Genomic DNA, 25,626 nt, shown 5'->3' with positions numbered 1-25,626 from the left:
AAATTGAAAAGCGGTCCGCGACCGATTAAAAACGCTTTTTTAGACATTGCAAATCGCAAAATTTCGGGTGCTACCGTAGTATACGTACCGGGGCATTTTTCTTTAGGATTCTCTGCTTTACTGCGCCCACATTATTAATGTCGCACAGTAAGTACGCGCAGTAGTAATGTCGAATTCCCACAGATTTGTCGAATTCACAAATATACGATTCAAAACAAGATATAATCGGGCACTTTAACACGCATTTTTGTGTCCACGGATTGTCATAGTATTTTCTGAGTAGTATTGTTCTTATTTCGTCAACACAACCGCAGATTAAAAGAATCACACATGTGGATGGATTAAATATTTTATCCAACAGTAAATACCATTGAAAAGTCGGCTTTTTTACGAGTGACGTATACGCGACGATTACTTCAGAAGTTGTAAGTACGCGCAGTAGTAATGTCGAATTCTCACAGATTTGTCGAATTCACAAAAATACGATTCAAAACAAGATATAATCGGGCACTTTAACACGCATTTTTGTGTCCACGGATTGTCATAGTATTTTCTGAGTAGTATTGTTCTTATTTCGTCAACACAACCGCAGATTAAAAGAATCACACATGTGGATGGATTGAATATTTTATGCAACAGAAAATACCATTGAAAAGTCAGCTTTTTTACGAGTGACGTATACGCGACGATTACTTCAGAAGTTGTTCGCGAGAATTTCAAGGCGATGAATATGTATTTTCGATTTACTAATATATAAACTTTAAATATATTTTTAATAAATACTAAATTAAGTTGTACATTCTGGAAATTTATAGCAGATAGTATTATTTTTTCTAACAGCGATAACAAATTCACAAGATCGCAAAAAATATGTATCGAAGCTGAATATAATCAGGCAATATATTCTCTCATTATTATGTTCGCAGATGGCAGTGGAATTTTAAAAAGGTAATGCTTTCATCTTGTCGTAAGTCGACGCAACCGCGAGTTATCATGATGAACACAATTAGTTTTAAATAGAAAGACATTTTAAATTCTCGTCGTTGTCATGGATTGAATACTGTGCGACAGAAACGTCCATTATACAGCAAGAAAATGGTCGGCTCTTTTAACGAACGCGTAATTGCGGCGGATTTCCGATTTTGAAATTCGTTAAATTTCTGTTGTGTTTGGTTTTATTGCTTCTTTACACTGAGTACGGTTGCAATAAACGCACCTTGAGTCCGCAAAGGTTTTCGCCGGTGAGTAAATAGTCCTCGACCAAAAAAGGTTGGGAAACCCTGGGTTAGATCGATCCAGTATTACAGTTTATCGAAATGAATTCGGAAAGTGCCCCATATGCGAAACGCGATGCAAAGCTTCTTTCTATTGTTGGGATTGCTGTTTCTCGGAAAAGGGATATGACTTTGACGCGCATCTTGAACAAGTATGAGTCATAAGTAGGGCTGGGAACGGTTAACCGATTTCAGATGGTTAACGGTTACGATTTATTTTAACCGTTAACTGACATCTCAGGTACAAATCATCTTTATACCGTACAATTTCTTCAAATATGATTACGTCATTGCAAATTTATCTCTTGTGGCATTTAATTCAGAAGAATATTACTATCTGTGTGGCTAAGGACTCAATAAATGTGAAAAATAATGGAAGTACCTAGTTTGCGGATTATGGAAATTTGACAATAATGAATTCAGAATCAGTGAACTGGGGTAGAGGTCACAAGATGGAATCGGAAATTCACATGTAACGGCTCCTGAAACGGTCTCCGCGTTCGTTAAAAATGCCGGCTTTTTCGTGTTATAATACATTTTTCTGTCTCGTAATAACTACAGTAATTATTTTTCTGTCTCGTAATAACTACAGTAATTCAAAATGTCTCTCTATTTCAATTCATTTGTGTTCAAGGTAACTCGCGGTTGCGGTGACTCACGACAAAATAAACTCATTACCTATCTAAAATACCACGCCAATCCGCGGACATAATAAAGCGTGATCAACTGCCCGATTATATTTAGTTTTTATATATATTGCACTCATGCGAATTTGTTGTCGTCATTAGAAAGATCTGGTATAATATCCCAGAAAGTATAATTAATTTAGTACAATTAAAATACATGTAAAGTATATTAGTAGATGAAAAATACATATTCATCGAAACGAAATCCCCGCGGTACGGCTTCTGAGTCAGTTCTCGAGATTACGCCAGTCGTTAAAAGAGCCGACTTTTTCAACGGATATGTAATGGTTTTTCTGTTGAATAAAATATTCAATTCATGATTGATACACTTATTTAAAATGGTTGCTTTATTCATTTAATTGTGATGAATTAAATCTGCGATTGCGTCGATAAAATAAAAGCACCAGTACTCCAAAATAACACGGTAATCCGCAACCATAAAAATGTCGATTACATTTTGTTTTGATTTGTATTCTTGCCAATTTCACCAATATGAGCTGTCCCTGCAACTCTTACTGCGCTCTATCGCAATGCCGCCACTCGATTAATTTCAAGATAACACTGTTACAGATATTCCTAAGTCTGCGATCCCACGGAGTAAAATTTATAGTTTTAGAACACTACTGGTGTGCCGCACGCACAAGGAATTTATGAGATTTTCAATGTCTAAGAAAGTGTTTTTAATCTGTCGCGGTCCACCCCAAAACAAAACTCATGGCGTTTTCCGTTTTATTTTTAGTATTTTATAATGTCACTTTTACGATAAAGAAATTTTTAGTTACGGATTCACTTCTTTATTCTATCTTTAGCATCTCGTCGCTGATGATTATAATAAAAACTAACTCGTTTTTCTCGGAGGCGTCATGGTTCCATTCGAGAACAAAAAAAAGTAATTATAATCGTCTTCGCGGCACAAGAATTTGTTGAGGGAAATTTCGGATTTGAAAAGAATAAACACCGAAATCAAGATTTTTAGGGCATAAATAACACGCCGCGCTGACGTGAACAATGGAAATTTAAACAAAATGCAATCGCAAACGCCTTAGCGACAACAATTGATTGAAATTTTATGTGTCTTATGTATACGTTTAAGCAGAAAATACATTGAAGCATAGGTTTATTGCTTGTTTAGTTTTACTCAATAATTAGTTTGACTTTGCCAAGTATTGCAAACTGAGCGGAAAAACGAGAATGTATGACGACCAACCACTATTTGGTTTTATACATACGACAGTGAATGGCGAAGTTGCTCCGAAGCGTATTATGCCTAAACAATCTGAGCAATGACGCTATGAGACCAACACTCAGTTATAGCGCCATCTTAATATATAACAACTTGTCCATCATAAAAGCATTTCTTTAAAGCAAAACGAGGGGGGGGGGGTGTGCGAAGTTTGTAAAATTTTTCAAAGGGGGGCGCGGCTCAAAAAGTTTAAGAATCACTGCCCTAGACTGTCTCAAAATATATGATAGCAATTGTAAAACATTATAAAATAGTAAAGTAAAAAAACATCCTCGACGGTTATAGGTAGGCCTTATTGTCGGTGCTGATTGATATTCTTTCATGTTGGCTTTGACTTATTGCGTCGACGATTACGATTATCCACGAAATAAAATATTTGTAAAATGCTTTTAATTTGAACGCAGGACGGCGGCGCTAGAATGTGCGGGTGATATTCGATATTCTTTTAAACACGAATAACGATATTCGAATGTTGCGATATTAACAATAAATTTAAATTAAACATCCCGGCTTATGAGTTTTCTAATTGAACACCGAGATTACTAGCGTTACTGTACAATGTATCTTAAACAGTTAAAGCATATGGATAGCAAACATCAATTTCATATTATGTGATATATCTTTTTTCGATCTGAAATAATGTGTACCATGAACAACGCTCATAGACTATTGTTTTAACCCGTCTACCCTACACAGCACACCTAATTAGGTAATAATTACATAGTATCGGTATCGGAATTTTTGTAGTATCGGCGTATCGGTATTGGCGTTTTTTGCTGGTATCGGTATGGGCGACAAAAGTGGTATCGGTACATCTCTAATAAGAACACGCAAAATTGCTTTATAAGCATTGTGACGTAACACGCTGAAATTATAAATTATTACGTCAAACGTCACGCGGCGGTTAACCGGTTAATTTTACCCGATCAACGGTTAAAGTGTTTTCCCTGAAATTCCCAGCCCTAGATGACGCATGTCGTCTAATGCCGGGATGGAAGCCGTTCAACAGGGGAAGAACATGTTGGAAACATACGGCATCAAATTATTTGGTATGAGACAATGCATCTCGCAAGAATCGAAAGTGACAGACAATGTTTCTACAATGCTCTTAAAACGACCACAACCAAGTATCCTAAATAAATATATACCACTTAAAATATTCGGCGATGGCAATTGCCTATATAGAGCCGTTTCTCTTTCGCTATTTGGTTCGCAGAAATGCCACAAATTTTTACGTCTTCTAGCGACTAAAACACTGTTAGAAAATTACTCTAGATACGACCTAACCTCACCGCTGTTCATTGACGACATCGATGACAGGAATGTTTTCACATCTGAGAAATTTGTAATGAGTGCAGTTAAACTACAACTTACATGTGTGCACAAACTACACGGAAAAGCTGAAGATAAAAGCCAGAAATACGTTAGAACGTCTTCGAAAACGTGGGAAACAATTCAGCAGCGGGCTCCATATGAAAGCGCGAAAAAATTTATACCGACCTTCAAAACAAGAATACAAGTTTAATAGACACCCCGAGAAATTGGTCTCAGATACATCGTTTGAAATACAATTCCCAATCTTGCAGCAATCATGCCAAAAATCAGGCAGACGAAGTGTTGGGGGTGTTGAATATGTCAAAAACCAATTATTTTATACAAATACAGTTTTTTGGGTTCTGATCCTGTTAACGTTATATTGTTTACATCTAATCCACTACTGGACATTAGAAAATGCTGTTTGTCTGAATTAACTGTTTTGGGCGTGGATAACACTTATAATCTAGGAAAAACTTTTTTAACAGCAACCGTTTTTAAAAATCTGGGCCTGAGATGCCGAAAAACAAATGACTACTCATTATTTTTCGGACCAATGTTCTTGCATGGCAAATCGAATATTGCGCATTCAATGAATTCTTTTCTTACTTACGTATTTGGCCAAAACGTAGATAAACTAATATTTGGATCGGACGATGAGACTGCGCTCCACACTGCAATCACCAATTCCTTCACCAGCTCTGGACATACCCTATGTTGTAGGCATTTGAAGGATAACCTTGTTAGATATTTAATAGACAAAGTGAGGGCAAGTGTCAGCTTTTGCAAGACGGTTGTGACTGCCGTATTTGATCTTTTAAATGGCGAAGACCAATGCCAATACGATCTTTCCGGAACGGAATTGTTAAATTATGTTGAAACCATTTCCCAGGTGCGCTTTCATACTTGCAAAGTCGCTTCCTACCACGATTAAAGAACAAGGTATGGAAACACAAAAATACCATCGGTCGCGGTTGGACGAACAACAATTGTGAATCTCTTAATCATGCAATTAAAAGAACGACGGAATGGCAGCAGAAGAAACTTCCTGATCTAATAAAAATACTGGATGAATTGGTTCGCTCACCCTATACTGATGTCCAAAAAGCATTCGTTGTAACCGGCCCATATTATTTGCAATCCACTTTTAAAAGCGCGTTTTCTCTGGAGCCCCATAACTGGTCAGGAACGTCTTCTAACCAAAGAATGGCAAATGGCAAATCGAATATTGCGCATTCAATGAATTCTTTTCTTACTTACGTATTTGGCCAAAACGTAGATAAACTAATATTTGGATCGGACGATGAGACTGCGCTCCACACTGCAATCACCAATTCCTTCACCAGCTCTGGACATACCCTATGTTGTAGGCATTTGAAGGATAACCTTGTTAGATATTTAATAGACAAAGTGAGGGCAAGTGTCAGCTTTTGCAAGACGGTTGTGACTGCCGTATTTGATCTTTTAAATGGCGAAGACCAATGCCAATACGATCTTTCCGGAACGGAATTGTTAAATTATGTTGAAACCATTTCCCAGGTGCGCTTTCATACTTGCAAAGTCGCTTCCTACCACGATTAAAGAACAAGGTATGGAAACACAAAAATACCATCGGTCGCGGTTGGACGAACAACAATTGTGAATCTCTTAATCATGCAATTAAAAGAACGACGGAATGGCAGCAGAAGAAACTTCCTGATCTAATAAAAATACTGGATGAATTGGTTCGCTCACCCTATACTGATGTCCAAAAAGCATTCGTTGTAACCGGCCCATATTATTTGCAATCCACTTTTAAAAGCGCGTTTTCTCTGGAGCCCCATAACTGGTCAGGAACGTCTTCTAACCAAAGAAAACAGCATACTGAGTCCTTCCTTAATAAAGCCCAAATAAATACATCGGAAAAAGTCAGTAAATCGACCAATGAACAACTTATTATAAAATTACCACCCCCAAATGTGGTTAAAAAAAAGGCCAAAGAAAACGAAGGAAAGCCGAAAAATATCGCTGTCATTCATCAAAAAAGTCACCATTGGATATTTGATTTTATGAAATGAATATGACGTTTTTGTAGCAACCAATCTATAAGAACTATAATCCATATTACTTTATATTATACAAAATAAAACAATTTGCCCAAGTCCGGTATATTGATTAAGTTTTTGAAGCATGATGATTTTTTTGTCTTGTGCAATTTTTGTGTTTTATAATATACTCGAATTTTAAACATGCCATATAACTTGCTAGTTTATTTTTTTCACTTTTCGAGTTCTTTGTTTGATATTTATCATTTTTTCTTCGATTTTCGTCATTTTTTGTAAATTTAGAGCAATGTCCTGAGGAGATGTTGAAATTATCTATCGAACCAAGAAATTATTGTTCCATCTAACATGAACACCACCATATTATTTTATGATATTTTTTTCATTCTGTTGGATTTTCCTTTCCGATTTTCTATGTAACTGCAATATCTCATATTTTGTCTGCCAAGATGTTTGTCCATTTATTGCAAGCATCAATTGCTCATACTCTTCTTTTTATTTTTATGTTAAGTTTCCTTATTTTTTTCATTTTTAAGTCATTCTTACCTAATATTACTGGCCTAATTGAAATAATTTTTAATAACAACATAAGCGCTGTGAATTGTCATCAATTGTGCATTTTCACCGACGATTGTTGGTCTCGAAGAGTGTTACTGGTACCCAGCAGAGCTAATGCGTAGGACGATTCAGAATATCCACCAACCGACGTACAGGAAAAGATCGCCCGACGATATCGCAAGTTTTGCTCACTTTTAATTACGAATAACCGAAATTGGAAAAAGCTTATCAAATACAATTCTAAACGGAAACGATATGGACATCCACAACTATCACATTCTTCAAAACCAAAGTATCTAACAACCTATTCTTGAGATTAAAGTAGTTGCAAGAACATGATGCAACTCCAGCGAGTAGTACGAACCGGCTCAATCCCATCACTGCTTACAGCCGCACTAAGTAGCAGTCTTCTCATGGCTTATACTTATGTCGCAAGTGACCGCAACAATTCAGACAAACAATCACAAAAGGAAAATTATTACAATTATAAAATCAACACAATAACTGTTACGTGCGAACTTGATCATTCCACATTTTGAAAAAAAAACACGTGAGCTACTTGATCTCAAGAATCGATGTGTCAGATAAGATGCAAAAACCCATTGACAGTAACCAGTAGTGCTTACCGGTTCGCTGATCTCATAAAATTCTGTGAGACGGTTCTATAGAACCGGCTGAATCCCACCACTGGCTAGAAATCTGACAAAGCTGAAGTTTGCATATTAGGGCAGAGGAAAATGAGAATCTTTTACATATGAGGCAGCTGAAAGTGACGTTCTTGCTGAGTCTCGTGATGATCCCGAATGCTTGAAAAGAAACTTTGCTGAAATATGCCTACCCAAGTCAAACATAGGGCTAACAAGACATCACTTTAACACGAGAGCATAGATGTCAGATGAATCTATTCTATACAATCATTTGTTATAGACTTGAAAAACAAAGCCAAGTCTTGTGAATTTGGTGATCTCAAAGATGAGTCGATAAAAGACAGAATTTTGACTGGCATGATAACCTGCGAAGGCAATTGCTAAAAGAAGCTAATCTTACATTGAAAAAAAAAACTATTGATGTATGTGTAATATATGAACTTACAATAGTCCGAAATTTAGACCTAACAAGTTCGCAAAGAACATTATAACATTTCGTGCAAATAATGACAAATTTCATAAGCCCGATATAGGCTTGCACGTAATTGACAAAAATCAATTCCGTAATTACGGCCAAATCGATTACGTAATGACCCCGTAATTGCGATATTTTTTTCACACATTTAAACCTATCATAACAACCAATTTAATCCACTTCTATTCCGAATGGGACATCGGAGTTTGGTTTTCATATTCCCGGCAGTACTACACGCCGGCTACAGATGTTAAAGACAAATATCAAGAAGTGAATTCAAAATAATTTTATTCCGATTTTTATCTTTTGTATTAGCTTTGATTTTTTTTATCCACTTTATCACCAAATTTTATGCGATCAATTTTATCATTACCAACACTGGTAATATATTTAGGAAACGATAGTTCATTTTTTTTAAAACGTATTAACGTATTAATACGACTTTCGTATTAAATAAAAATTCCGGGTTGCTAATTTATTAATCAACTACAAGCGTATTCTCTCGTTTGATTATACTTTCGCTTGCCTCGCGACGAAGACTTGTTATTTCACCGTTTTCTACAATATCCGACTTTACTACTTAGTTAGCATTTTATGATAATTATTGATGCCGACTTATTGACGATATTCCGAATTCCATGCTTCATTCTACATTAAATCATTTCGCGGCCTAAAAGTTATAACATTATTTGCGATAAATTTAGATCAAATATTAATTATTTGCGCATTATTTAAAATACCGTACTTATATGACATGCCTTCTCCGAAAATACAAAGTTATGTCGCAAAACAATGCATTTTGTGACATTTATTTTGCACTCATGAAAATATTAATTTATTTTTCTAACTCAAGTCGACAATCCTATTTGCCAAGATTGACACAAGTTTGGTCGAGTGCCGGTGGTATTCGAGTCGACGATAAATCAAAATAAGTTGCCGCATTTGGTAAAGACAGGTAATCATATTTGGCCAACATATTGCGAGGCATTGTGAAAAACATATTGAGAAATGCCAAGTCCGGACAGATATATAACGATAAAATCGGTAACAGAACATCAAGATTTTGTAATAGAAAATGGATCTCGCGCAGAAAAAACCCCGGGAATCCCGTCGTATTGTTGTTTCTCTGCCGTTTCAATCGCTTTACCGATGCCGAAAAGACTAAGTTGCGTCGGTTCATTACGCAATTTCTCTTCCGTCTTTATATTGCTGTTTGATAAGCGCGACATTAATTATCACGGCATTTACAAAAAGACCATGTTTTATAAGTTGATCTCTTACATTCTTTAGTCATTTCACCCGAAGAAGTTGAAACCAGGTGTGTTGACGTCCATCGGTCTCAACACAATTCTATTCTTTATCTACGGTTAATATGTACATTGGCCATCCTAGATAAGTTGATAATAGGTTAGTAAATGACGCGTTATGCCTTCCCCATCTGCCTAACAAGAGAGAGAGAAACGGCTGCGAATACCGGAACTCTAACTTCTTTTACTTAAACTTTAATTTTTTACAATCGACGGAATTGACTGCTCTGAAGAGAGCTCGTTTCAATCGCGAAAGCGCTCGACCAATAATTACGACTTTACGTAATTCGTAACTTCCCTTCCGTAACTCGAAATAATTCCGTAATTCCGTAAATTACGTGCAAGCCTAGCCCGATAGTCATTTTCAAAGTGTGTCTAAATTTAATTCTGCTTGCCAGTATTGGGATTTATATCATGCTAAATCACATGATTCTTGTCCAGCATTTGTCAAGAAATGTAATTTTTGTCACAAAATGAACCATTTTTAAAAAAACGTGCTTTATTAAACGTGGTCTACCAAAAGAATGTCATAGCTCTTCATATGATGTTCACGACAATAAAAACTAGACCCCAGTTCATGAGATTAATGAAATGTATAATGCTGATCATTTTTATGTTAGTTTATTTGGTTGTGTCAATACAGTTAAGAATACTAGTCCTGATGAAGCTTATGCTGGTTTATATATGAATAACAACCATATCAAACTCAAAATTGATACTGGTGCTGAATGCAATGTTCTGCCATTGCATATTTTCAAATGTGTCAGATTGACCAGAGAAATCCTGCATTTTTGATTATTTATGGGTCTAGTAATAGAATTCCGACAATTGGATCTGTTGTTATGAAAAGTTTTTCAAAATGTCATGTAATGATTGTTTAAATTTGAATGTTCTTACTCTGAATGTGCATGAGTTGAAACCCCGAAGTGTTCTTCCCTCTGTACTTTCGCCTGAGTCCGTTCAAAAATATGTTGAAAATAAGTTTTCTGATCTATTTGATGGTAAGCAAGGTGAATTGCCTATTACTTATCACATGAAACTTCGATCTGATGCATAGCCTGTGATCAGATCATCAGACCTCCCAGAAAAGTTCCTGTTGCAATGCAGAAACTCAGCAGTAATTCAATGGCTCTGTCATTGAGTTCGGGATATTCGTTTCCAAGAGAATTTCAGGACATGTTGGAAAAAGTTGAAGTAGCAGGCTCGTCCCCTGTCCCGTCAACACCACTAACTTGGTTTTCATCGCTGGGTTTCTTTTGTAAGAACTGGATAATACGTTGTTGTTTGTTTGCCTCCATTTTACTATCAAACCTCGCTAAATTATAGGCCTACTGTCAAATTACGGAACGTGCGAACTGCGAAGTTCTCAATGGACCTTTCCCCGACATTTGACCACCGGAAAATTCTCCCTATACTCTACCATTGCAAAATTTTCAGGGCTATTTTAAGAGTACTTTTGCGAGTTGGCGCCTGTAAAATGGGGTATGTGTTTCAAACCATCATTATGATTCATCGCATACAACAATCTGTTTTTTAAAAGTACCGGTAAAGAATTTCAGGCTAGTCTATCACAGCTATTTTTACACTAATTTTTATTACTGCAATTAAATTAAAGCTCCTAGGAAGACAGTGTGATCATTGAATTATCTGATTTATATTTAAGTTTCCTAAACACAACTGAAAACTAACGAATAGAGTTCAAAATCGCGAAAACGAGGTAATGTTTACAACCACGCTTGAAAATGTGTCTGAGTGAGAAAAGTGTCTGAGCGAATGCGAAAAGGGGGCATTGTTACGTCACTTTTTGCATCTTGCTGATTGGCCAATGTCACGATGTAAACAAGGAAGTCGATGCTCGGGGAAAGGTCCATCAGGTACCGTACTATGTGCTATCAAACTCCTCGGTTATGACGTTAGCCGCCGTTATGAGGTCATAGATTTAACGAACATCCAGCCGTTCAGGGCTTAAATCAGGAGTGACGAACCTATTTGCTATCGCGGGCCATTTTATTATTCACCACTGAATAAGCGGGCTGCACAACTTTTTAGTCATACTACCTGTTAATTTTCATTAACAAAAACAAACAACTGCATCCATACAGATATATTACAGTATAAAATAAAAAGGAACATTCAATTAATATTTTGTTCAGTGACAAATTTTACTGTACTAAGCGCTTTATATAAGGACGAATAGAAGTTGGGTTCCGGGTCGTGTCATCCCACTCGGCCGCGAGCTCCGCCCGGCTCGAGTGTTCAAGATCCGAATTTCAAATACTGCAGCATTTTTAGTCGACTACCGGGGTATCAAAATAAATTGTAGCTTCGATATTTTATCGCAGATCCAGGGATTTCTCTAACGTTGACATCTTGGAAATAATCTTTAGTGGTAGGACTGCGCAAGAACAGATAAAATTTGTATAATTCGTAACAACGCAAAAATACGAATCAAAACTAAATATAATCCGGTCAGTTTGAAACACTTTTTATGGCTGTTGATTGTCGTGATATTTCATAGTAATGTTCTTATTTTGTCGACGCAACCGCAGGTTATATTAAACACACAAATTCAAATTATAAATAGACTCGCATTGGTCGATTGACTACTTCGCAGGAAGGCAGAATCATCACCCGACAACATAAAAAACCTAATCCGTCAAAAAAGTGGCCTGCCTAATTGCGGCGACAGTTTTATAGCAATTTTCGGACTATTTCCAACCCCCTTCCCCCTTTTTGGTAATTTTGACATTGCGACTAAACGGTTCCATTACATTTTAACTCACAACGATTACACCGCACCTATGGGAATTTTTGTTGTTCGGATATTTGAACCCATACTAATCGTAACCCATGGGTTTTGCACCCGCATATAGATTGAACCCGCGAATATAAACATGGGTTCAAATGTACGGTCACCCGCCTAAACGTATTTCAACAGGGTGTATTTAAAACTGACCACTCAAAATAGTTCGCTGGTAGGCCGCCTAATCTGCAGGCGGGCGGTTTTACTAGACTGCGAGATAACCTTCAGTATCGTATTATAGACGAAAAAACTTAATGTCCAAAATACAAAACAGAAGCGACAGTCAAATCGAGTATAAGAGAGAATGTTCTCAATGCCTGAACTGCTCGATATGTAATGCGTGACAGAAATCATCCCCAGGTGAAAGACCCTGACATCGGTTTTTGGGTGCCAAGCGAGTTAGATTTGACAAAAAAAAAAACATTGGCCAAGATCGGGTTTCTGTAGGAGAAAACAAACTCTAGAAACCGTCTTGGTGTTGACAGTGAGACGGTGTCTAATAGAAGAAACCTCGTCAGACAGTCCCAAGCGCAAGATTCCTATTGATTGTATACTAAAAAGCTTGGAATTTTTGGTCTGTGGTTTGTTTTTTTGCATTCCATAAAAGGTCGTGAAAACAATCCAACACGTTTAGTTTTTTGAAATGGCGCCACGAGTGTAAAAAGCCGCCCGAAGGGGGCCACGAGTAGGGATGGTGGAATCGACTTCGGATTCGATTCTTTGTGGATTCGACTAGAATCGATTCCGATGACTTGGAATCGATTCTTAGAGTTAAAACTTGGATTGCAAACAAAGTATACCGTTTTGTGACACAGATATGTATAAACCGCTATGTGAAGTTGCTACGACGCCGCAAACTTCACTATATTTCTACACTCTCCTCCCACTCGCTCGTTTGCGCGGGTCAAGGACATGTGCCACATTGCATTCGTATAATTTTTGTCTTATCTATTGCTTTTAAAACTCCTATTTACTTGAAGCAAGATTCATTAGGAAAAGTGAAACGCCTGTTGCAATTTTAAGTCTGAAATGTTCACACCGCAATCCGACAGACCGGAATAGCAAACAGCTCTTCAATAGAACAAATTAGGCATATATTGAAAATCTCATCAATGATGGTATTGACAGCTTTGGAGCAAGGGGCGGCGACATTGGTGAATTTACCAGGGAGGTGGAGGCTTCAGCTGACAAATCGAAGTATTTGAAGGACAGAAATTTTGGCATATCAGCTATCCAAGAAGAAATTTTGCAATGGTGGCAGCAAAACAAACAATCTTATCCAAACATCGCAGTTGTCGTCTAGAAGTACCTCTGTGTCCCATCAACATCCGCTGCATCAGAAAGAGCATTTAGCTCAGAAGAGCTTACTGTCTTCAAATTGCAATCGAGACTCACATGAAGGCATGTGAACGAATTGAACTTTAGACTGCAATAGCTTTTTATTTGGTACGACAGTGATTTTTTGGACTCAAAGTGGACATACAAATCGTTTTGTTATTATGTTGTTGTTGTTAGAATTCAATAAAAATTGTCATCTTTCCTCTAGCTAGAAGGCTATTACGTTTATTTTATGTATTACCAAAATTTCTGTGAGCTCTAAGAGATACGTTTTTTGTGTGCGATTTCAGTTTTGGTCTCTATGTCCATATATTTAAACATCGCCCTCTTCTTCGATTTCATATGATATTATTTAAGTGGGTATGTTTTCGCGATAAGCTATGTCGAGGAATCGAGAATCGGATTCGAAAATTTAGGAATCGGATACTTGTATGTAGTCATTCCCAGCATCCTTAGCCATAAGCGTTGAGAATCACTGCAATAGACCTTGAATATGACTTTTTCTACACGTTATTCAATTAATATATATTTGTAGGTCCTCTGTAGCTGCAATGTCTGATAAATGGCAAAACTGTAAAATTTAATGAATTAGTATGTCTGTGCGTGGAGGATAGAAAATAAGGTTTCACTAATCATTGGTCGATGGTTAAAATTTTAGCGAAATCAACTGAGCTCTAATGTTTAGCAATCCATGCATCTCCCTACAACAGGGGTCTTAAACTCGCGGCCCGCGGGCCAATTGCGGCCCGCAGGACGAGAGTTTGCGGCCCCCGCCTTGTTATGAGAGATTAATTCAATATAATATATGGACACGTAAGAAAAAACGAAATATTTTATCATCTATCCGCAGAAAGGCTTATGCGGTAACCTACCATTACCGTACCTGTAGGCCCGATATTTATTCGCAAACCGCTTGAAATAAGTTCAAATAGTATTCCATGATTTTGTATACGAAATATCAGGGAGATGAGACAGCCAAACGAGTTGCTAGTCTTAGAACATGTCTACTGAGGCAACAAGATTTCTTCAAGAGAGCAACCAAAGAGAGTAGTGCAGCTGTCAAAGCTAGCTACAAGATTAGTGAGAATATTGCAATAGCAGGAAAGCCATTCACAGAAGGTGAATTTGTAAAGAAGTGCTTATTGCAGACTGCAAGAATTATCTGTCCAGAAAAGAAAGGCCAGTTCAGCAATGTCAGCCTTTCTGCCAACACAGTGGCAGAGCGTATTTCTGACCTGTCAAGTGACATTTATGACCAACTTGGTGAGAAAGCCAAATGTTTCAGTGCATACTCAGTCGCTCTCGAGGAGCTTGCAAATTATGTCTGTGGTGTTAATGACAATTTTGAAGTGATGGAGGAGTTGCTCAGAGTAGTTCCAATGTATGGCCAGACCACAGCTCAGGAGATGTTTTGCCAGTTGTGTGATGTCATTAGAAATGCCGGTTTACCATGGCAAAGGTTTGCTGGGATAACAACCGATGGCGCACCATCAATGACAGGAAAGAAAAATGGACTGGTGGCACAAAAAAACTAAGAGGGGAGGGTGTAGAGGAGGCCATTGCTCTCCATTGCATTATCCATCAGCAGGCCCTTTGCAGCAAATGCCTGAAGTTTGACAATGTGATGTCTGTCTTTGTGAAATGCATCAACCAAATCAGATCCAGGGGCTTAAAACACCGACGATTCCGTGCTTTTTTGCAGGAAATTGAGTCAGAATATGGGGATGTACTATACTTCACCGAGGTACGTTGGATCAGTAGGGGAAAGGTATTGAAAAAATTTTTCGAGTTGAGGGCAGAAGTCAAAGCCTTCATGGAAAATGATGGGATACCGGTTCCTGTGCTAAGTGATCCCAAATGGCTTAGCTTGATATCACACACGAGCTTAATATACTCAACAAGAAGTTACAAGGCCCTGAGCAGCTTGTCAGTGCTGCCTACGACAATGTGAGAGCATTCTCCACAAAACTAGTGTTATGGAAAGTCCAGCTCTCTCAGACAAATCTCTGCCGTTTTTCAACATGCAAGGCACTTGCTGATGCTGGCACACTATTTAGTGGTGAAAATTATATTGACGCAATTTCAAGCTACAGGAAGAACTTGATCGCAGATTTGCTGGTTTTAAGACGCACAGAGTCACTTTTCAAATTTTTGGCGCTACCAGGTATCTGGTAGCAAGAACTAGGCAAAATACTGGAGAACTTTTAATACAGTAATACCGTCTTTTGATCTTAATAAAGTAGTTATTGAGCTTCTCAGTTATTTTTATGTTGAGTCTTAATTGGTTCTTTTCGACTTGTTTTGTGTTCAAAAAAATAAAGATTTTAATTTTGTGGAGAACCTGATGCGGCCCGGACTTCCTCAGACTCTGCTCCAGCGGCCCCTGGGTAAATTGAGTTTGAGACCCCTGCCCTACAAGATATGACTGGGTATGACAATTCATTCACATCGAAGTTTTTATTCCATAAAACAATTTAAAACGATAGATTATTTTTCTGACGATTCTCAAAACATTCATTTCAAATCATTAGATAACTCCAAATACCTTTTTAGTAGGCTCGCTCTGACAACAAGTATGACATAAAATATTAGTTACATGCATAAGTCTATTCAACTTTAGTACAATTGAGCGCAACTTGAACAAAAATTGAGAGAGCGAGACTTAGACGAACTGGCAATTCTACCCTTAGGTTGAGATAATTCTGCTCAATTATCCGAAGTTGATTTGCTACTAAGATTCCTCAGCATTCTACTTTTCAGCAATTTCAACCTAACTTGTTTCGTAAAGTTAAAACTTTATCTTAAGTATCTTCGAGAATGCTTTACAATTACTCAATGAGATGCCTGGTTTTACTTTTTAAATAAAAATATGCACAAGCAGCGTTAACTCCCATTATATTTTATTTTCCGAATATGAGTGACAACAAAACGGCAAGGAATAATTCTTAATACTTCTATTATTCTGCATAACATTTTTATTAAGTTCCAATTATTTCAAATTTCTCAATAGTTAGACTGTCATTTTACTTTTATTTACCAATAACTCGATCGCATTGGCTAGGGTAAACTTTAACGTTTTCCCAATCGTTTCCGAATTCGACCAACTTGTTACGTACTTTAAGAATGACTTCACCATTTGCTGATGGGGTTTTGGTTTCAACAAGAATTTCTTTACCGCCGTTCAGGTTACAATAAAGGATCAGCTTATATGTCTTATAATCTGATATGTAAAGATAGGGATCTTGCCTCATTGAATCGATTGCAAGATCGATATTTGGTTCAGCTCCAGCATTCGTGTCTTCTTTTTTAATTTCCGCAATTTCATCACTGTCGCCTTTGGTTTGTACGATGTGGAAAGTTGAAGGGGCAACACGATTAAATACTGACTCAACTTCTTTAATATTATTGGAATCTTCACCGTTGTAAACCTTAACGTAGGCTGGGAATCCTGGAAAAAATGTTATTTCAGCATTTAGAACACTTGTTAAAAATTAGCTCCTGAACGTCAAATACAAACGATTCTAATGAAGTATTGCATATTATTTTTTCGAGACAAGTTTGCAAACAACTGTTGATACAAGAGCGTACCATACCCAATTTTTTTTTCGGGAAGGGGGTCAAATTTTGTTTCTTTTGTGTGTATAAATGACGTGATACGACGCTCACTCGTGCCTTTTGATGCGAACAAAGCCAGATAAAGTTAGCCACTGATATCTAACAATGTCTTACAAAATCGCTCCCCAGACGTACATCGCTGTCAAAGTTATCCGAGGCATATGAGCGCGCATTTCATCCATCTCGTTTGGTTTATTTGGTGAAAGAATTATTGATAGCAAGCCAGGAAACGTCCAGTTTCAGTCAATCGTTTAAGAATAGAGTCAAAGGCTGTCGAAGAAGGCGTATGGATTTATTTCTCAATGCAAATGACGCAAAATTGCATTACCATTTTTTTTTGAAAAGGCACCTCCCTGGTTACGCCTATGTTTTGATACATTATCTGATGTGGGAACAATTATTTAATATGTCGTGTCCAATGATATCCCATGCACATTAATCCAAATTCATTTATGTGAGCAGCCAGTAATATATATATTCGAGATTAAAATAGAGAAAAAAATTCTTTCGGTAGGAAAATGAGCTTGACAGTTGAAAAATGCAGTTTTGTCCTACTTATAGGAAAGATAGTTAGATATATGGAAACATTCATTGGAAAAAAAAATTCTGATTCCCTACAGACAATAAATGTTATCTATATAGTAGTTTTAGCAGTGCTATGTTACAATCGAAAACTATACTGCAAAATTACTGAATTGATAATGAACAACTAACTATAAGCTTTTATTTTTGTTTATCGATTACCTTGTTCAGTTTTTGTATTCATTGACACTTGACAGCGTACAACGCTATACATCTCTTGATTTTGGTGTGCCGAAAGATACCAATCACCTTGCACTTTTCCCATGTCACTTTTCCCCACTCACTTGAGGTATTTGACAATGAGGTATTGAAGCTACCCGGGAACAAGTAAAAATTGAAGCAACGACTAAAGTTGTGATAAACATGGCCACCATAATATGTTGCTTTGACTGCGTCGTCTTTCAGGAATGATTGCAAAATCACAACTGAAGATTATCACAGAGGTCTGGAGGTATATGGATGGCGCTATAAACAGCGTCACGTTAGAATCATCAATACACGTTTCATGTTTAAATAAATGATTGTCATGTCTATACATCAAAAATGCCAAATGAATTGAATTTAATGATATTTCAGAGTAATTCAATGGGTATAGATCAGTGATTCTCAAACAAGGGTTTGAGAGCCGCATGCGGCTCTCAACAACCTTTCCTGCGGCTCTTGTTAATGCTTTGGAAATTACCTACTTTCAAAAATAAATTTTCATTGAAAACTAATCATTGTCTAATTTCTATTAGTTAGTCGTATGGATTCCCCCGTGTTTATTTGCGTAGCGTTGACTAATCTACAAGATGCAATAGTGACGCAACAGTAAGCGTTTTTGCAGCCACTCGGACACTTTCACTTGGAAAATTTTTAGACATGGCTGTAATCAATGGCTTGCTTTCGTGGATTTTCAGTTTTTGTCGTATTTCCGAATATTATGTATAAATCAAATACCTCAATGATTATTCCAATTTTTAGAGCATTTTAATTTTGTTCCAGTATTCGAAAATAGTCCCGAAATATCTGGCGACTATCTCAAGCAGCTACTGCACCTTGCATCCTCCACGATTATAACCTTCTTTGACAAACTTATTACAAATCAAAGCCAAATTAAATGGCTGTTAGTCTAGGGTGGGCAAAATCGAATCTTTTTTTGAATGGAATAATTTGAATGTTTTAACGAATACCGAATAGTCGAATAATAAATATTTTTTATAGATAACAGAGGTCCAGAACGACGGAGGTCGATCTCCATTGTGAAATTCATAGAAACATTGAAAAGTCGGCAATAAAGCGTTTTTTTACTGGTTAATGGTTAATTTCATCTTAATCGCTGATTGTCTTTATCACCGCGATCGTTTCGGCGGCGATATCCTAAACTTGGTATTTGATATTCCCGCCCTTTTCTCGATTTTCGCAAGAATAAGGTGTCGCCGGATATCGAAGTTTCATATTTCTAGTATACCCTTGCGTTTACATCAGCGACAGCTGTTGAATGCATTAAGGGCTGATTTCAAAACCAAATTAATTTTATTCTGAGTTTGATCCTCTGCCTTGGATTTGATTTCCCTTATCACCGTTTGTAAATTAACCGTGCCTGTTTGAAGTGAACGGTAACCGAGAGATATTTATTAAAATGATAACCGAGTTTCTCATGCTTTTCTATGGTGTTCGTGTTATTTTAGTATTAGATAGATAAACCTAGCCAATTTACGATTGCGTGAATTCTGAATGTTGGTTCAAAATAGCGATTAAATAAATTGGCATTAAAAGCATTCTTAGACCTCTGTGCCTAATAGAAGGTCAAACGCTAATTATAACTAATTCCTTCAAGTTTTAAGTCCCCGATCGTTATTATAGCTAAAATACTTACTGAGTAATGCTCAATTTTCTTTACGGAATTTGCAAATTCAGCACTTCACTTAATGATTTTGATTATGTCATGCCTTAAGGCTTACCGTAATTATTACTGCCCAAATGCTTCAAAATTTAACAATGGTAATCATTTTTGATGATAATAGATGCAGCAACTCGTGAACGAGTCAGTGTGCATTGTTACAACGAAATTCACGATTGATTTTACGTTCTACTCTTGGCTCAACGGCCATGCATAGTCGAGTAACATGTTTACATATTCGAAACATTACTTGGCCAAGGATGGAAGGGATCACTAAAGAGCTAATACAAAGTGCTTTAAATGGAGTAGGACATTTCTTATCTGGTTACAACTTAATGAGTGTTTTTCATACAAGTAACTCATACCATGGAAAAACTTTTGGTCAATATTGAATCCATGCTATTTATATAACTAGAGTTTTCTAACGACCTAAAATCGCCTCTTTTACAATGAAACGCCGAAAAGACATTTTAACATTTAATTCCAATCAACTTTATGTTCGGTAATGCAAGAAATGGCTAATGACATGTCACCAAGCATGCGGAGTTCAAAATCTGAGAAATTTATTTTAAATACCTAATCTGGTTTGACGTTTCCAAATTTACGGAACGGTCAAAATATGGAATTGAAACGATACGTTAAGTGCAAAGACAAGCATATAACACCATAACGCAAAGACAACGACTTTTCAAATTTGTCGTTTTTTCCTGACAGTGACCGCCGTTGGGAAATCTCACACAATTCACGATTGAGTTGGAGACGAGCGAGTTCGGTGTCCAAGCAGAGCGGCACAGGTCACGTTCTACCGGATATTCGAATAATAAAATGTCATTTGAATATTTTATTATATTCGAATATTTTGCCCAGTCCTAGTTGTTACGCATGTTGTTGTTACGAAGACTTGGTATTTTAGATACGCGCTTAAGGTTTGTTTCTATTTTACCTTACGTTGTTTGTGTGCGGCTCTTCATAACTTTGAGGTTTGAAATGCGGCTCTGGGACTAAAAAAGTTTGAGAACCACTGGTATAGATAGACAATTAGGATAATTTTAATAAAATCTGAATCATTATAAAACCATATACATATACATCTATACATTCACACTGGTCATTTTGAATCTGCATGAATACCAAAAAAAAACATGATTTTGTCCACCAATGTCCCCACGATAATGTATAAAATGTGAAATCTGCAGCAACAAACGAGTAAATTAGCTGGTGAGTTATTTTTTAAATTTGACGAAAGTGAAGTTATCAAATATGAGTAACAAACACTACAATCGGCGCTTCAGAAGTATGTGTGCCAATATGGAGGTAAATAATTTTATTTGCCTACATAGACAATCCTGAACTCGTAATAGAACTAAAATAGGGAAAATCGGAAAAAAATTATGACCTTACTCTAACCTAGTACATGGGGTAAATCATCAATTTTGTACTTCAAAAGTATTCAGCTCTGATTACACATAACGTGCTGCAAATAATACTTTAAATTATTGTATTCCAAACTTTGTTCTAGTAGCTCCCCTTTGGACAACTTTTTGACTAACTAACACCCTTCTGACTAAAAAGTCGAAATAAATTGAGGATCCATCTATCTTTGGGCGCATCGTGCTAAGCGTTAGGACTACGCTCCCCCAAAACGGCCAATCTGACGGTCAGCGCCCCGCCCCCCCCCCCCCCCCCCCCCGATTAATCATGGTCTTTGTTCAGCAATATACATTTAATCTCGTAAATTATGCTCCCCAGAGATGAATCAAAGTTCAGGAAGTAAAGTATGTATGGACACTTGGGTCACGCCAGATCGAAGTACCATGTAAGGGTTCGGATTTCGATGAGATTCGCGAATCAAATATACAATATGCTAACCTAGATGAAATATTTGGCAATTTTAACAAATTAAACAAAACTTTTCAGATCGACGCGCAAAGCTCCGTTCTGTGGACCTTGATTTGGATGCTTCCAGTGAGCAAGTTTTTGTTAATTAGATTAAAAATATCTAGTATATCTTGAATACAACAAACATCAGAAGTTGTTGATGATTATCAAAATTTTCTATACACGCAGAATAATGTAAAATCTTTTAAACGAATTCATACGTCATTCTTAGAATGCATAAATAGTTGAACGACCTTGGATTTTAATTTTATTTATTACAAACATGACTGAAATTCCGGACCTCATGAAGTATGCGCACCAAGATGGCGCACAACCTGAACTCAGGTTGTGTACCAGGATATGGTTCAGATTGTGCGATATCTTGGTGCGCATACTTCAGGAGCACCGAAATTCCGCTATTCATATAAAGTTGAGCTGGTATAATGGTGTTTCTTCAGTTTGCTCAGGCGTTCTAATAATACTATCGTGCGAACTCATTGGAGAGAGTATTGGAATGTACATGAGAAAATGCTAGATGATTGACATCTTCCAGACGCAAAACTTGAGAAATATACAATCTTATAAGATGTAACGTGTGAAGAAATATAAAAAGATAACATGGTATGGTTGCATCCTCTTGCAATAAAGAAAAGGTCAGCTTCGTGGAAGACACAAGATTTTGCTTCTTAATTCTAACTTCGACATTGGCCTGTCTAAATCGGATTTTATTCATGACTTTCTTTGTTCGGAAAACGTCAACTGATCAATAACATTCTCCTTCAAAACGAGACCGAGAATCATGTCTAATGTATTTCAAAATCTTCTGAAATTTTGTTTATGCATGAGTTTGTTTTGTCTGCAATTCTTCTACAGCTTGCGAATGATGCGTATGATTTGCGCTATTCTGTCTCAATTTTACTTTTAATCGGCCAGAACAGGCAGCTATAATATTTATCTAACAAATATATATGGTCCATCCATGAGCCAGATATTAAATATAATGCTGCAAAAATCTCTTATCGATTAGGATTCATGACTGGCCAATTAAATATCGAACGAAAGGTTTTCTGAAGGGCAACATGATAAAGCATTCATTCCAGGTATTATTTGTTTAGGGCAAATGTCAAAATATTTCATGTGGTGTATTTAACTAAGCCATGAAGTAAATCATTAATTTTGTTTTTCAAAAGTATTCAGCTCTGATTACACAATACATGCAACAAATGATACTTCTAATTATGGTTTACCAAACTTCATTCTAGCAGCGCTCCTTTGAACAACTTTTTGACTAACAAACATCCCCCTGACTAAAAAGTCGGAATAAATTAAGGCTCCAACAATCTTTGGGCTCGGCCCTCACCTATGATTACACCGCACTGGTTTGCATCCAGGGCCAACGCGCCTAATCTGACGGACAGCGCTCCCACCCCCAATTGCGCGATTCGCAGTCAGCGCCCCAAGGGTTATCGAAAATGCCGAAGAGCTTTTTGTCCACTTTGGAAACCACTACTTGAAATCTTCAACTGTCGTACACAATTAATCATGGTCTTTGTTCAGCAATATATATTTAATCTTGTAAATTATGCTCCCTAGAGATGAATCAAATTTCAGGAAGTATACTATGTATGGAAACTTGGGTCACGCAAGATCGAAGTTCCATGGGATGGTTTGGATTTCAATGAGATTCGTAAATCAAAAGCTTCGTTCTGGGCACTTTGATTTGAATACTTCCAGTGAGCAAGTTTATGTTAATTAGATTCAAAATTCCCAGTTTGTCTTGAATACAACAAAAATCAAAGTTAATTGATGATTATCAAAATTTTCTATACACGCAGAATTATGTAAAACATTTTTAAGTTAACCAAATCTATATGTCATTCTTAGAATGTATAAATATTTGAACGACCTTGGCTTTTAGAATTTTTTTTAATTCAAACATGACTGAAATTCCTCTATTCGTATAAAGTTAAGCTGCTATTATAGCGTTGCCACAGCTATGGTTTTTTCTTCAGTGTACCTGGTAGCGTTAATAATACTATCGTGCGAACTCTCTAGAGAGAGCATTGGAATGTACATGTGAAGAATGCTAGGTGATGGATATCTACAAAACGCGATATTTGGAAGATATACAATTTTATAAGCGGTTATGTGTTAGGAATACAGAAACTGAACAGAGTATGGTTGCTTCCTCTTGCACTAAATAAAATTAAGTTTCGTCGAACACACAAGTTTTGATTCTAACTTTGGCATTGGCCTGTCTAAATTGGATTTTAGTCATGCCTCTCTCCTTTTTGAAAATTTCAACTGATCAATAAGTAAACATTCCCTTCCAAGACGAGGCCTAGAATCATGTCTAGTGTATTTCAAAATCTTCTGAAGTTATGTTTATGCATGAATATGTTTTGTCTGCAATTCATGTACAGCTTGCGAATGATGCGTATAATTTGCGCTGCTCTCAAATCTCTTATTGATCATGATCCATGACTGGCCAATTCAACATCGAACGAAATGTTCTCTGAAGGGCAACATGATAAAGCATTCATTCAAGGTGTGATTTGTTTGAGGCAAGTATCAAAATATTTCATGTGGTGTATTTAACTGAGCCATGGGAAAAATCATCAATTTTGTATTTCAAAAGTATTCAGCTTTGATTACACAATACGTGAACAAATTGGACTTTAATCATTGTTTCCTAAACTTTGTTCTAGCAGCGCCCCCTTGAACAACTTTTTGACTAACAATCGTTCCGCTTAGTAAAAAGTCGAAATGAATTGGAGGCTCGACTCCATCTATCTTTTGTCTCGGGATTATGGCGCATCGTGATGAGCGTTAGGACTACGCTTACCATCTCCTCTCTGATTACCCTGAACTGGTTCGAATCCCGGGTCAGCGCCCCCAAAAAGCCCAATCTGATGGCCAGTCCTTCCTCCTAATTCGCAGTCAAGGCTCCAATAGTTATCGCAAACGCCCACAGGGGGCGTTTTCGCCCTCTTTGAGAACCGCTACTTCAAATCATTTACAGTAGAATACGAACCGGTAACTATCGTAGTTCATCTGTAGTACACAATTAATCATGGTTTTTGTTCAGCAAAATACATTTATTCTTGTAAATTATGCTCCCGGGAAACGGATCGTAATTCATGAATTAAATGTATGAACATTTGGTGTCGAGCGAGATCGAAGTACCATGGGAAGGTTTAAATTTCGCTGAGATTCGTAAATCAAATATACAATATGCTAACAACACCTAATAATACTATCGTGCGAACTCTCTAGCTAGAGAGTATTGCAATGTACATGATTAAAATGATAAATGATTGATATCTTCACGACGCGAAAATTAGAAGATAAACAATTTTATAAGATGTGAAGTGTCAAGAAATACAAAAACTGAACAAGGTATGGTTGCATTTTCTTGCACTAAAATAAAATTCGTCTACAACTATCTATTCAATTCATCTACAGCTTGCGAATGAAGCGTATGATATGCGCTGTTCTGTCTCAATCTTCCCTTTAATCGGCCAGAACAGGCAGCTATATTATTTTTAACTAATATGCTGAATAATCTCTTATTGATCATAATTCACGACTGGTCTATTCAACATTGAATGATATATTTACTGAAGGGAAACATGATAAAGCATCCATTTAGTCCGGCAGAATTGGGCCTTAACATTGTTTTGGGACATAAAGTTTTTTTTTATTGTGAAGATATAATGTATATGACATATATAATGATACCCATGTGGGTGTGGAGTATATAATGTTGAGCAATTTTTTTATTAATGGCACGGTAGTGGCTTTTGCTCGTGATGCACATATAAATGTGCCAATCACAGTGGATATATTCCAAATTCACATTGTGATAACCCCAAGTCATAAAAATTGAAGCACATTATTGTCCTCTTATTTCGGTATTTTCTTTTCTAAAGCTGATATTGAGCAGACCCCGGTAAAACGGAAATAAGCTGAGCCGCATACG

General features: G+C 36.9%; 3 protein-coding genes across 3 annotated transcripts in view; 2 read left to right on the top strand and 1 right to left on the bottom strand.

Moving 5' to 3' along the window:
• Window positions 1–25,626, top strand: part of LOC120339668 (ras-related protein Rap-1b-like) — a 352,566-nt gene that overhangs the window by 186,161 nt on the left and 140,779 nt on the right. The gene's annotated exons all lie outside the window — the stretch shown is intronic.
• LOC144427409 (EPM2A-interacting protein 1-like) lies at window positions 14,626–15,222 on the top strand. The gene has a single exon (XM_078116593.1). The coding sequence runs from the start codon at window positions 14,626–14,628 to the stop codon at window positions 15,220–15,222; it is 597 nt and encodes a 198-aa protein (XP_077972719.1).
• LOC144427408 (uncharacterized) lies at window positions 16,717–18,282 on the bottom strand. Its single transcript, XM_078116592.1, has 2 exons — window positions 18,047–18,282; window positions 16,717–17,135 (listed from the first exon to the last, which is right to left on the bottom strand). Exons 1-2 carry the CDS (start codon window positions 18,147–18,149, stop codon window positions 16,717–16,719), a joined length of 522 nt encoding a protein of 173 aa, XP_077972718.1. The 5' UTR covers window positions 18,150–18,282.

Source organism: Styela clava, chromosome 9, assembly GCF_964204865.1.
Source record: "Styela clava chromosome 9, kaStyClav1.hap1.2, whole genome shotgun sequence".
Classification (NCBI taxonomy): Eukaryota; Metazoa; Chordata; class Ascidiacea; order Stolidobranchia; family Styelidae; genus Styela; species Styela clava.
The sequence above is the reverse complement of the archived record's forward strand: the minus strand, read 5'-3'. Positions and strand labels throughout refer to the sequence as shown.

What these genes read in the sequence shown, in the direction of transcription:
- LOC144427409 (XM_078116593.1), top strand. Translation starts at nt 14,626, where the DNA reads ATGATTTTGTATACGAAATATCAGGGAGATGAGACAGCCAAACGAGTT.
- LOC144427408 (XM_078116592.1), bottom strand. Translation starts at nt 18,149, where the DNA reads ATGGGAAAAGTGCAAGGTGATTGGTATCTTTCGGCACACCAAAATCAA. An exon ending in GAATACAAAAACTGAACAAG is followed by an intron (nt 17,136 to 18,046) that starts GTAATCGATAAA and finishes CATTTTTTCCAG; the next exon opens with GATTCCCAGCCTACGTTAAG.